This window comes from Zonotrichia leucophrys, unplaced genomic scaffold, assembly GCF_028769735.1.
Source record: "Zonotrichia leucophrys gambelii isolate GWCS_2022_RI unplaced genomic scaffold, RI_Zleu_2.0 Scaffold_34_1600103, whole genome shotgun sequence".
In the NCBI taxonomy this organism is placed as follows: Eukaryota; Metazoa; Chordata; class Aves; order Passeriformes; family Passerellidae; genus Zonotrichia; species Zonotrichia leucophrys.
The window spans coordinates 840,433-851,829 of NW_026992239.1; the positions used below are offsets into that span (position 1 = coordinate 840,433).

The 11,397-nt window shown below is 60.8% G+C and overlaps 1 protein-coding gene across 1 annotated transcript; it reads left to right on the plus strand.

The window, feature by feature from the left end:
- The first annotated feature begins 195 nt into the window (after positions 1-195).
- LOC135460231 (PE-PGRS family protein PE_PGRS5-like) lies at positions 196-11,032 on the plus strand. Its single transcript, XM_064736965.1, has 10 exons — positions 196-389; positions 1,490-1,564; positions 4,640-5,215; positions 5,808-6,189; positions 7,389-7,598; positions 9,551-9,689; positions 9,778-9,847; positions 9,976-10,022; positions 10,178-10,236; positions 10,784-11,032. The coding sequence occupies exons 1-10, from the start codon at positions 272-274 to the stop codon at positions 10,827-10,829; spliced, it is 1,722 nt and encodes a 573-aa protein (XP_064593035.1). The 5' UTR covers positions 196-271; the 3' UTR covers positions 10,830-11,032.
- The last annotated feature ends 365 nt before the right edge of the window (positions 11,033-11,397 follow it).

Here is an 11,397-nt window from a genome sequence, read left to right on the forward strand (position 1 = left end):
TTCTCCCGCTGCTGCCATGGCAACTGCGGGGGCCCCCTTCGTTATGCGCATGCGTATCAGCGCCGAGCTGCGGCGGGAGGGCGGTGCGCCGCCATGACGAGGTTCTGATTGGCCCAGCCGCGCCGGCTCCTCCCACCTGCAGCAGGTGAGGGACTCTGATTGGTTTGCTGTCGCCGGCCACGCCCCCGGCGGCACCGCCCCCCCCGCAGTCGGGGCGCGGCCGCCGCCCCGCACGGACGGGCTCGCTCCGCGCTCCGCCGCCGCCGCCGCCATGGCCGATCCCGCCGCGCAGTCCTCGCTCGTCTCCTCCAGCTCCTCTTCCACCTCCGTGACCTCGTCCTCCGCCTCCTCCACGCGGGGCCTGGTCGGCGGTTCCATGTCGGGCTTCGGTAAGGGCCGGGCGGGGCCTGAGGGGGGTGCGGGAGGTGAGGCCTCGGCGGGGGCGTGAGGGGAAGGAGCCTCTGGGCGTTGGGTGTGAGGTAAAAACCGGCTGGGAGGGGCAGAAATAGCGAGGGAAAGCCTTGAGGGGGCGGTTAATGGGGGCAGGAGGCATTTGGGGGGCAGATCTGGGGGAAAAGCGGCGTTTGGGGGCTCGGTGTGAGGTAAAAAGTGTTTTAGAGGGGGTTAGAAATGGGTGAGGGGAGAACGTGAGGGGAAAATGAGGCAGAAAAGGCCTTGGGGGAGCAGATTTGGGGTGCAGGGACTTGAGGGGGACATTGAGGCCTTTTGGGGGTCTCTGTCAGGTTGAGGGTTTGGGGGACAGAAATGAGGGGTTAAAGAAATTTTGGGGTAAAACAGAGGAGAAAAGGCCTTTGAAGGAGCCCGTTCTGGGGAAAGGATGCTTTTAGGGGGATTTTAAAGGGAAAATAAGTTTTTATCGGGGGATTTTAGAGGACAAAGAGGCTCTGAAGTGGAGATTTGGTCGGTGGAGAAGATTTTGAGAGGTTGGCTTTGATGGGCAGCGACACCTCCACCCCCACATCTCTCAGCAAAACGGGGGAAAAATGCCCAGGAAAGGGAACTTTGGTGTTTTTTGGGGGTTTTGGGGTCGTTGGGGACCTGGTGCTGCTCCGTCCGTCCTTGCCTGGGATTTTGGGGAGCGGGAATTTCACCCCCTCCATTCCATCCATCGCTCCGGAGCATCCTGACTCTGCAATTCCCACCATTTCACCCCAATTTCCACTCCTGGGCACCACCAAACCCCAAAACTCTGCGCTTTCACCCCAAATCTCCCCCTCGGGGAGCGAATTTCGGGGTGTTCCCCCCATCGGGACCCGTCCCTGCGCCGCTCCCTGCCCCAAAACTGGGGGAAAAAAAAACGAGGTGAAAATGCCCAAAATTGGGGATTCCAGCCTGGAATTTTCCTGGTGGTTTTTGGCGACGATGAAGCTGTGCCGGCCCCGCCTCCTTGGGGGGGGGAGTGGATTTTGGGGGGTTTTGGGGCATTTTTGGGGGGTGCCGAGCTCTCACCCTCTGTGTTCTCTTGCAGATCCCCCCAATTCTTCTTCCTCTTCCTCCTCCTCTTCCTCCTCCCAGCCCGTTTCTCTCTTTGCGGCTTCACCAGGCAAGTCTGCCCCTCTCTTCCTCCTTTTTTTCCTTTTTTTCCTTTTTTTCCTGCATCCTCAGAAAGAAAAATGTCTGGGGAGGGGGGAATTGGGAGCCCCCTACCCTAAAAAAGCCCCCCTGGATTTTGGGGGGGGGTCCCCAGAGCCACTTTGGGGCTCCCCAAGGTTGGTTTGGGGTCTCACAAATGTCACATCAAAGGGGGGGGAATCCCCCCTAAAATAACCCCTGGATTTTGGGGAGGGGGCACAAACGCTGCCCCAAAAAAATGGGGCAACAAAAGGGTTAAACTCACCAAAACCAGACATTTTTCTTTTGCTCTGTTTTCCTGCTCTTTATCTCGGTTTTCTTGTTCTTTTTTCGGGGTCACCCCCCTGCACCCCAAGGCTGCTCCCCCCCCCCCCCCAAGCTTTGCACGCCCCCCCCCCGCTGCTGCTCAAGGTGAAATTCGTCGTTTTTTGTGGTTTGGCCTCAAAAATTCCTGCCCCCCCCCACCCCTCAATGCCTGCGCCGTGTCCCACCCGCCGCTGGGGGGGCTGGAATGGGGGGAGAGACCCCAAAATCCCCCCCAAAATGGGGAGGGGCTGAAGGAACCCCCAGACCCAAAACTGGGGGGTTTCACCCCAAAATCCCCCCCAAAATGGGGAAGGGCTGAAGGAACCCCCAGACCCAAAACTGGGGGGAGAGACCCCAAAATCTCCCCCAAAATGGGGAAGGGCTGAAGGAACCCCCAGACCCAAAACTGGGGGAGAGACCCCAAAATCCCCCCCAAAATGGGGAAGGGCTGAAGGAACCCCCAGACCCAAAACTGGGGGGAGAGACCCCAAAATCCCCCCCAAAATGGGGAAGGGCTGAAGGAACCCCCAGACCCAAAACTGGGGGGTTTCACCCCAAAAATGGATTGAGGGACACCCCCAATTTTCAGCACCCAAAGCTGCAGGTTTGGGGTGTCCCCCCACCACATCAATCTGAACCCAAAATGGGGGGTTTAACCCCAAAATGGGGGTTGGGTTTGGGTCCAAAATGAGCTTTTTTAGCCCCAAAATGGGATTTGGGTTTGGTTCCAAAATGGGCTTTTTTTTAGACCCAAAATGGGCTTTTATAGCCCCAAAATCAGATTTGGGTTTGGTTCTAAAATTATCTTTTACAGCCCCAAACTGGAATTTGGGTTTGGTTCCAAAATGGGCTTTTTTTAGCCCCAAAATTGGCCTTTTTTAGCCCCAAAATGGGGTTTGGGTTTGGTTCCAAAATGGGATTTTTAGCCCTAAAATGGGATTTGGGTTTGGATCCAAAATGGGATTTTTTAGCCCCAAAATTGGCCTTTTTTAGCCCCAAAATGGGGTTTGGGTTTGGTTCCAAAATGGGATTTTTAGTCCTAAAATGAGATTTGGGTTTGGTTCCAAAATTGGGGTTTTTGTCCCCAAAATGGGGTGTGGGTTTGGTTCCAAAATGGGCTTTTTTTAGCCCCAAAATTGGGGTTTTTAGCCCCAAACTGGGGTCTCTCCTCCCTGGATTTTGGGGTGTATTTGAGGGAGGGATTGGGGGGATCCTCTGTGCCGCCGCTTGACCCCCCCCCCCCCCTGCATGGGGGAACCCCAAAATTCTCTGGGGAACCCCAAAATTGCCCTCACGCATGGCTGAGATCAGGGGGACCCCAAAATTCTCTAGGGGACCCCAAAACCGCCCCCAGGCATGGCTGAGATCGGGGGGACCCCAAAATTCTCTAGGGGACCCCAAAACCGCCCCCAGGCATGGCTGAGATCGGGGGGGACCCCTGAATTTTGGGGAGCATGGCTGGAATGGGGGGGGAACCCCAAAATCTGCGTGGGGACCCCAAAACCGCCGCCCCCCCCCGCATGGCTGGGACCCCAAAATTCTGCGTGGGGACCCCAAAACCGCCCCCCCCCATATGGTTGGGATGGGGGGGGACCCCAAAACCACTCTGGGGGTCCCCAAGGCCACCAAATGGGGGGGACAAAATGGGGGGGGACCCTCAGAATGGGGGACAGGGGGGACCCCAAAACACCCCTGGCCGCCAAATGGGGGGCACAGAATGGGGGGGACGCTCAGAACGGGGGACCCCAAAAACGCCCTGGGGTTCCCGAAGGCCACCAAATGATGGGGACAGAATAGGAGGGGACCCTCAGAATGGGGGGGTCCCTTAGAATGGGGGACGGGGGGACCCCAGAATCCCCCTGGGGGTGTCCCAGGCCACCAAATGGGGGGGACAGAGCAGGGGGGGGCCCCAAAATTCCCCGAGGCCACCAAATGATGGGGACAGAATGGGAGGGCACCTTCAGAACGGGGGACTCCAAAACCGCCCGAGGCCACCAAATAGAGGGGACAGAATGGGAGGGGACCCCAAAACCCCCTTGGAGGCGCCCGAGGCCCCCAAATGATGGGGACAGAATGGGAGGGGACCCTCAGAACAGGGGACCCCAAAACTGCTCTGGGGGCACCCAAGGCCACCAAATGGGGAAGCCCCTGACAATGGGGGATAGGGGACACCCCAAAACCACCCGAGGCCACCAAATGATGGGGACAGAATGGGAGGGCACCTTCAGACCGGGGGACCCCAGAACTGCTCTGGGGACTCCCAAGGCCACCAAATGATGGGGACAGAATGGGAGGGCACCCTCAGAATGGGGGACAGGGAAGACCCCAAAACACCCCTGGCCACCAAATGGGGGGGACAAAATGGGAGGGGACCCTCAGAACGGGGGACAGGGTGGACACCAAAACTGCCCAAGGCCACCAAATGCTGGGGACAGAGCGGGGGGGACCCTCAGACCGGGGGACCCCAAAACTGCTCTGGGGCGCCCAAGGCCACCAAATGGGGGGGACAGAACGGGAGGGGACCCTCAGAATGGGGGGGTCCCTTAGAATGGGGGACGGAGGGACCCCAGAATCCCCCTGGGGGTGTCCCAGGCCACCAAATGATGGGGACAGAACGGGGGGACCCCAAAACTGCTCTGGGGCGCCCAAGGCCACCAAATGGGGGGGACAGAACGGGAGGGGACCCTCAGAGCGGGCACCGGGCGCCCCCTGACCGTGCCCCCCCCCCCCCCCTCCGCAGCGGCCCCGGGCGGGCGGGACCGGGGTGCCCCCCAGAGCCCCCCCGAGTCCCCGGAGTCTCCGTTCGAGGTGGTTCCGGACCGCGCCGCCTTCGACCGCGAGTTCGGGCCGGCGCTGGCGCAGATCCCCGAGGGCCGCGAGTGCCACTTCCCGCCCTCGCCCCGCACCGCCACCGGCACCGGCACCGCCACCGGCACCGGGAGGGCGGCGCTGGCACGGCCCGTGCCCGGCTCGGCGGCCGCGCTGGAGGAGGTGTCGCGGTGCGTGCGGGAGATGCACAGCTTCACCAGCGAGCTGCTCTCCTGGCACCTGGTGGAGCCGCACCACGGCGGGGACGGCGGCGGGGACGGCGGCGGTGACATCGGGGACGGCGGCGGGGACGGCGGCGAGGGCAACGGCGGCGGCAGGAGCGGCGTTAATGGCGTCACCGGTGTCACCGGGGCTGGGAATGGTGTCACCACAGTGGGGAATGGTGCCACTGGTGTCACCGCAATGGGGAAAGGTGTCACCAGCATTGGGAATGGTGTCACTGGTGTCACCGCAATGGGGAATGGTGTCTCCGGTGTCACGCAATGGAGTGAGCAGGTGTCACCGCAATGGGGAAGGCATGTCACCACATTGGGAATGGTGCCCACACATGCCCCGGGAGCAATGTCTCACTGGGAAAGTGTCACCAGCATTGGGAAGTGTGTCACTTCACAATGGGGAAGCAATGTGTCACCGCGTGGGAATGGTGCCCCAGTGCCATGGGGAGCTGTCCCGTGCATGGGGAATGATGTCACCGGTGTCACTGCCATGGGGAGTGATGTCACCTCAATGGGGAAAGGTGTCACTGGTGTCACCGGGGCTGGGAATGGTGCCCCGTGTCACACATGCAATTAGAAGGAAGTGTCATGGTGTCACCGTAGTGGGAATGGATGTCACCGCAATGGGAATGGTGTCCACTGGTGTCACCTATGGGAATGATGTCATTGGTGTCACTGCCATGGGGAGTGATGTCACCGGTGTCACCTCAATGGGGAAAAGCGTCACCAGCATTGGGAATGGTGTCACTGCCGTGGGGAGTGATGTCACCGGTGTCACCAGCACTGGGAGTGGCATTAGTGCCATTGGGAATGGTGTCACTGGTGTCACCAGCACTGGCAATGATGTCACCAGTGTCACCGCAGTGGGGAAAAGCGTCACCGGTGTCACCGCCATGGGGAATGGCTTCACTGGTGTCACCGCTGTCACCGGCATTGGGAATGGCGTCGCCGGTGGTGGCATCGGGAGCGGCCTCGGGAACGGCGTCACTGTCACTGCCAGCGGTGTCACCGCCGTCACCGGCATCAGGGGTGACATCGGCGCCCCCAGCGGTGGCACGGACGCCGACAGCTCCGGTGACTCCGACGACACCGTCATCGAGGAGGCGCCGGCCGAGGCCCCCCCGGCTGTCCCCAGGGATGTCCCCAAGGATGTCCCCCGCTGGCTGTCCCCGCGTCCAGGGTGCACCTCAGGAACTGGGGGAGCCCCCCCGGCCCCCCCCAGCCGGGACCCTGCCCCGCCTGGCAGGTAAAGACCCAAAAAGGGGCTTTGGAACCCCAAAAAGGGCATTGGAACCCTAAAAAGGGCTTTGGAACCCTAAAAAGGGCATTTGGAACCCCAAAAAGGGCTTTCAATACTACCCAAAAAGAGCTTTGAACCCCAAAAGGCGCGGGAAACCCAAGCGTGGGCTCCAGAAAGGCGCGAGCACGAGGGCTGCTGGTTGGGGTGAAATTTGGGGGTTTTGGGGTGAAATTTGGGGGTTTTGGGGCCAAACCCGCCGGCACACTGGGGGGAGTGGTTAATTAACACTTTGTTTTAATGGGGGGGTGTAATTAATTAAGAGTTGTGTGTAATGAAGGGGCTGTTTAATGAGCGAGGGTAATTAGCGAGTTGAGGGCAAGTGGCATTGGGGGAAATGGCGTGGGGACAGCGCAGGGACCTCGGTGACCCTCCTGTGTCCCCTCATTGTCACCTCCTGTGTCCCCTCATTGTCACCTCCTGTGACCTGCCTTGTCACCTCCTGTGTCCCCTCATTGTCACCCCTGTGTCCCCTCATTGTCACCCGTGTCCCCTCTTGTCACCCCCTTGTCCCCTTGCACTCTGTGTCCCCTCATTGTCACCCGTGTCTTTCCTTGTCCCTCTGTGACCTGCTGTCACCTCCTGTGTCCCCTCCTTGTCACCGTCATCTGTCCCCTGTGTCCCCCTGTTGTCCCCTCCATGTCCCCCTGTCTGTCCCCTCCACGTCCCCTGTCTGTCCCCTCCACGTCCCCCTGTCTGTCCCCTCCATGTCCCCCTGTCTGTCCCTTCCATGTCCCTCTGTCTGTCCCCTCCATGTCCCCTGTCTGTCCCTTCCATGTCCCTCTGTCTGTCCCTTCCATGTCCCTCTGTCTGTCCCCCCCTGTGTAACCCCGCTGTCCCTGTCTGTCCCCCTGTAACCCCCTGTCCCTCTGTCCATCCCCCTGTAACCCCGCTGTCCCTGTCTGTCCTTGTCTGTCCCCTGTCTGTCCCCTCCATGTCCCCCTGTCTGTCCCCCCCTGTGTAACCCCACTGTCCCTGTCTGTTCCCCCCGTACCCCTGTCTGTCTGTCTGTCCCTGTCTGCCCCCCTGTAACCCCCTGTCCCTCTGTCCCCCTGTAACCCCGCTGTCCCTCTGTCTGTCCCTGTCACCCCCTACTGCGCTGTCCCTTGTCCGTCTTCCGTGTAACCGCGCTGTCTGTTGTCGTCCAGCGTGCAGGAGCTGCTGTTCTGGCGGGACGTGAGGAAGAGCGCGGTGGCGTTCGGCGCCAGCCTGGTGCTGCTGCTGTCGCTGGCCACGCTCAGCGCGGTGACGGTGGTGGCGCACGTGGCGCTGGCGCTGCTCTCGGTCACCATCAGCCTGCGCGTCTACCGGGCCGTGGTGCAGGCGCTGCAGAAATCCGACGAGGGGCACCCCTTCAGGTGGGGCTGGGGGACCCCTTCAGGTGGGGCTGGGGGCTTGGGGGCTGGGGATTGTGGGAGTTGGGACCCCTTCAGGTGGGGCTGGGGGCTTGGGGACCCCTTCAGGTGGGGCTGGGGGCTTTGGGGGGCTTGGGGACCCCTTCAGGTGGGGCTGGGGGACCCCTTCAGGTGGGGCTGGGGGCTTTGGGGTTGGGCACCCCTTCAGTGGGGCTGGGGGCTTGGGGGGCTTTGGGGTTTGGGCACCCCTTCAGGTGGGGCTGGGGGCTTGGGGGGCTTGGGGACCCCTTCAGGTGGGGCTGGGGGCTTGGGGGGACCCTTCAGGTGGGGCTGGGGGCTTGGGGGCTTGGGACCCCTTCAGATGGGCTGGGGGGGCTTGGGGACCCCTTCAGGTGGGGCTGGGGCTTGGGGGCTTGGGGGACCCTTCAGGTGGGGCTGGGGGCTGGGGGCTGGGGACCCCCGGGGGGTTGGGGGGGACCCCAGGGTGGGCTTGGGGTCCGCAGGGTGGGTTTGGGGGGTTTGGGCACCCCTTCAGGTTGGGGCTAGGGGGTTGGGGGGGTGGGGTACCCCGGGGGGTTGGGGGGACCCCAGGGTGGGCTTGGGGGTCCGCAGGGGGGGTTTGGGGGGTTTGGGCACCCCTTCAGGTGGGGCTGGGGCTTTGGGGGGCTTTGGGGACCCCTTCAGGTGGGGCTGGGGGCTGGGGGACCCCAGGGGGGGTTTGGGTTGTTTTTTGGGGACCCCCAAGGAGGGTTTGGGGACCCCTTCAGGTGGGTTTGGGGATCCCCAGGGTGGGTTTGGGGATCCCTTCAGGTGGGTCTGGGGGGTTTGGGGACCCCCATGGTGGGTTTGGGGGATTTGGGGTCCCCCAGGGTGGGAGGATTTTGGGGTGGGAAGGGGATTTTGGGGTGGGAAGGAGGATTTTGGGGTGCAAACAGGGATTTTGGGGTGTCCCCACCCCAATCTCTGACCCGGACCTGACTCTGTCCCCCAACACCTCCCGTGGCTGGTGGGGTAGAGATGGATTTGCACATTCAGACCCAAACTTTGGGGTGCAGATGCAGATTTTGGGGTTCAGGGTGGCGAATTTGGGGTTCAGACACAGATGTTGGGGTTCAGACACAGATGTTGGGGTTCCCCTCTCCCCAGAGCGTACCTGGACGTGGACCTGGCGCTGTCCCCCGAGGGTTCCAGGGCATGTGGGATGGAGATGGATTATGATATTCAGACACAGATTTGGGGTTCAGATGCAGATTTTGGGGTTCAGGATGGGGATTTTGGGGTTTAGGACGGGGATTTTGGGTGTAGACTCAGATTTTGGGGTTCAGACGCAGATTTGGGGTTCAGGGTGGCAATTTTGGGGTTCAGACACAGATGTTGGGGTCCCCTCTCACCTGTTCCTCCTCCCCAGAGCGTACCTGGAAATGGACCTGGCGCTGTCCCCCGAGGGTTCCAGGGCTGGTGGGATAGAGATGGATTATGATATTCAGACACAGATTTTGGGGTTCAGACACAGATTTTGGGGTTCAGACACAGATGTTGGGGTCCCCTCTCCCCAGAGCGTACCTGGACGTGGACCTGGCGCTGTCCCCCGAGGCGTTCCAGGGCATGTGGGACAGAGATGGATTATGATATTCAGACACAGATTTTGGGGTTTAGGATGGGGATTTTGGGGTGCAGATGCAGATGTTGGGGTTCAGACACAGATGTTGGGGTTCAGACAGATGTTGGGGTTCAGACACAGATGTTGGGGTTCCCCTCTCCCCAGAGCGTACCTGGACGTGGACCTGGCGCTGTCCCCCGAGGCGTTCCAGGGCTGGTGGGACAGGGATGGATTATGATATTCAGACACAGATTTTGGGGATCAGACACAGATTTTGGGGTTCAGACTCAGATTTTGGGGTTCAGGACACAGATTTTGGGGTTCAGACACAGATTTTGGGGTCCCCTCTCCCCAGAGCGTACCTGGACGTGGACCTGGCGCTGTCCCCCGAGGCGTTCCAGGAGCACGCGGCCGTGGTGGCCCAGCACGTGAACCGCGCTCTGCGCCTGCTGCTCCACCTCTTCCTGGTGGAGGACCTGGTGGATTCCCTGGAGGTTCGGAGCCTTCCTCCCCTTCCTCCCCTTCCTCCTCCTCCCTGACCCCCCCAAAATCCCCCCCAAAACCTCTCCTGTGCCCCCCCAGCTCGCCCTGACCATGTGGTTGATGACCTACGTGGGAGCCGTGTTCAACGGCATCACCCTCCTCATCCTCGGTGAGACCCCCCCCCCCCCAAAAACGACCCCCCAAAGGTTTGGTTTTGGGGGCGCTGACCCCCCAGAATTGCCACAGAGGGGGGGGTTCCCCCCAAATAACCCCCCCTGTACCCCCTTTTTTCCCCAGCCGACATCTTGGCCTTCACCCTCCCGCCCCTGTATGAGAAATACGAGGTGAGCCCGCACTGAAACCCCCCCAAATTAAAGGGGATCCCCCCAAATTAAAGGGGATCCCCCCCAAATTAAAGGGGACACCCCCAAAGGGAAGGGGACACCCCCAGAAATGGGGAGGGGCACCCCTGAAATCCCCATTTTTCCCCCCAATTCAGGTGCAGATCAATCACTACATGGCCCTCGTCCGCCAACAGACCAAGGACCTCACGGCCAAGTAGGTGCTCGTGGAACCCCCCAAAAATCCTGGGGCTCCCCCCTAAAAAATCCTGGGGACCTCCCAAAAATCCTGGGGACCCCCTAAAAAATCCTGGGGAACCTCCTAAAAATCCTGGGGACCTCAAAAAATCCTGGGAACCTCCTAAAAAATCCTGGGGACCCCCAAAAAAATCCTGGGGAACCTCCGAAAAATCCTGGGGACCCCCTAAAAAATCCTGGGGATCCCCAAAAAAATCCTGGGTACCCCCCAAAAATCCTGGGGAACCTCCAAAAAAATCCTGGGGACCTCAAAAAATCCTGGGAACCTCCTAAAAAATCCTGGGGACCCCCTAAAAAATCCTGGGGACCCCCAAAAAAATCCTGGGAACCCCCCAAAAATCCTGGGGATCCCCCCAAAAAATCCTGGGAACCCCCCAAAAATCCTGGGGATCCCTCCAAAAATCCTGGGGACCCCTCAAAAATCCTGAAAACCCCTTAAAAAATCCTGGGGACCCCCCAAAACCCCCAGGGCCCCCCCAAATGAGCTGTGCCCCCTCTCTCTGTAGGATCCAGGCGAAGCTCCCGGGTGTGGCCAAGAAGAAGCCGGAATAAACCACAGGGTGGGGGGGGGGGGGAGTTTGGGGGTGCCCAGCGGTGCCCCCCCCCCCCCAAGCTTGTGCCCCCCCCCCCAAAACTCCACCCAAACCCCCCCCCCAAATTCCCAAAATTCGTTCCCCTCCCCCATCTCACAGTGACGTCCGTCTGTGCCCCCCCCCCAGTTGAAATGGGGAGGGGCTGAACCCCCAAAATCCCCCCCCCCCCAAAACCACCCCTCCCCCCAAGCTCGTCCCCCCACCCCCCCGGTTTTATTTTTTTAACGTTCATTGAGGTGAAATGTCTGTAACTGCTGTAAATGGGGGAGAGGGCTCAGCCTTGCCCACAGCCCCCCCAAACTGCGCCCCCCGACCCCCCCTCGCTGCTGAGGGGGGGTGGGAAATGGGGGAGACCCCCCCCCCCCCAAAAATAATAATCCACGTGTGGGGCTGTGGCTACAATAAACCACCGCGACAACGCCGGGGCTCTGTGCTGTGACACCCCAAAAATGGGCCTGGGACACCCCAAAAATGGCCCTGGGACACCCCAAAAATGGCCCTGGGACACCCCAAAAATGGGCCCGGGA

Bases quoted from the DNA above. Each gene is read 5' to 3' on its own strand.
- LOC135460231 (XM_064736965.1), top strand. From the start codon at position 272: ATGGCCGATCCCGCCGCGCAGTCCTCGCTCGTCTCCTCCAGCTCCTCT. The intron at 390-1,489 runs GTAAGGGCCGGG...GTTCTCTTGCAG, and splicing joins CGGTTCCATGTCGGGCTTCG to ATCCCCCCAATTCTTCTTCC. The intron at 10,237-10,783 runs GTAGGTGCTCGT...CTCTCTCTGTAG, and splicing joins ACCAAGGACCTCACGGCCAA to GATCCAGGCGAAGCTCCCGG.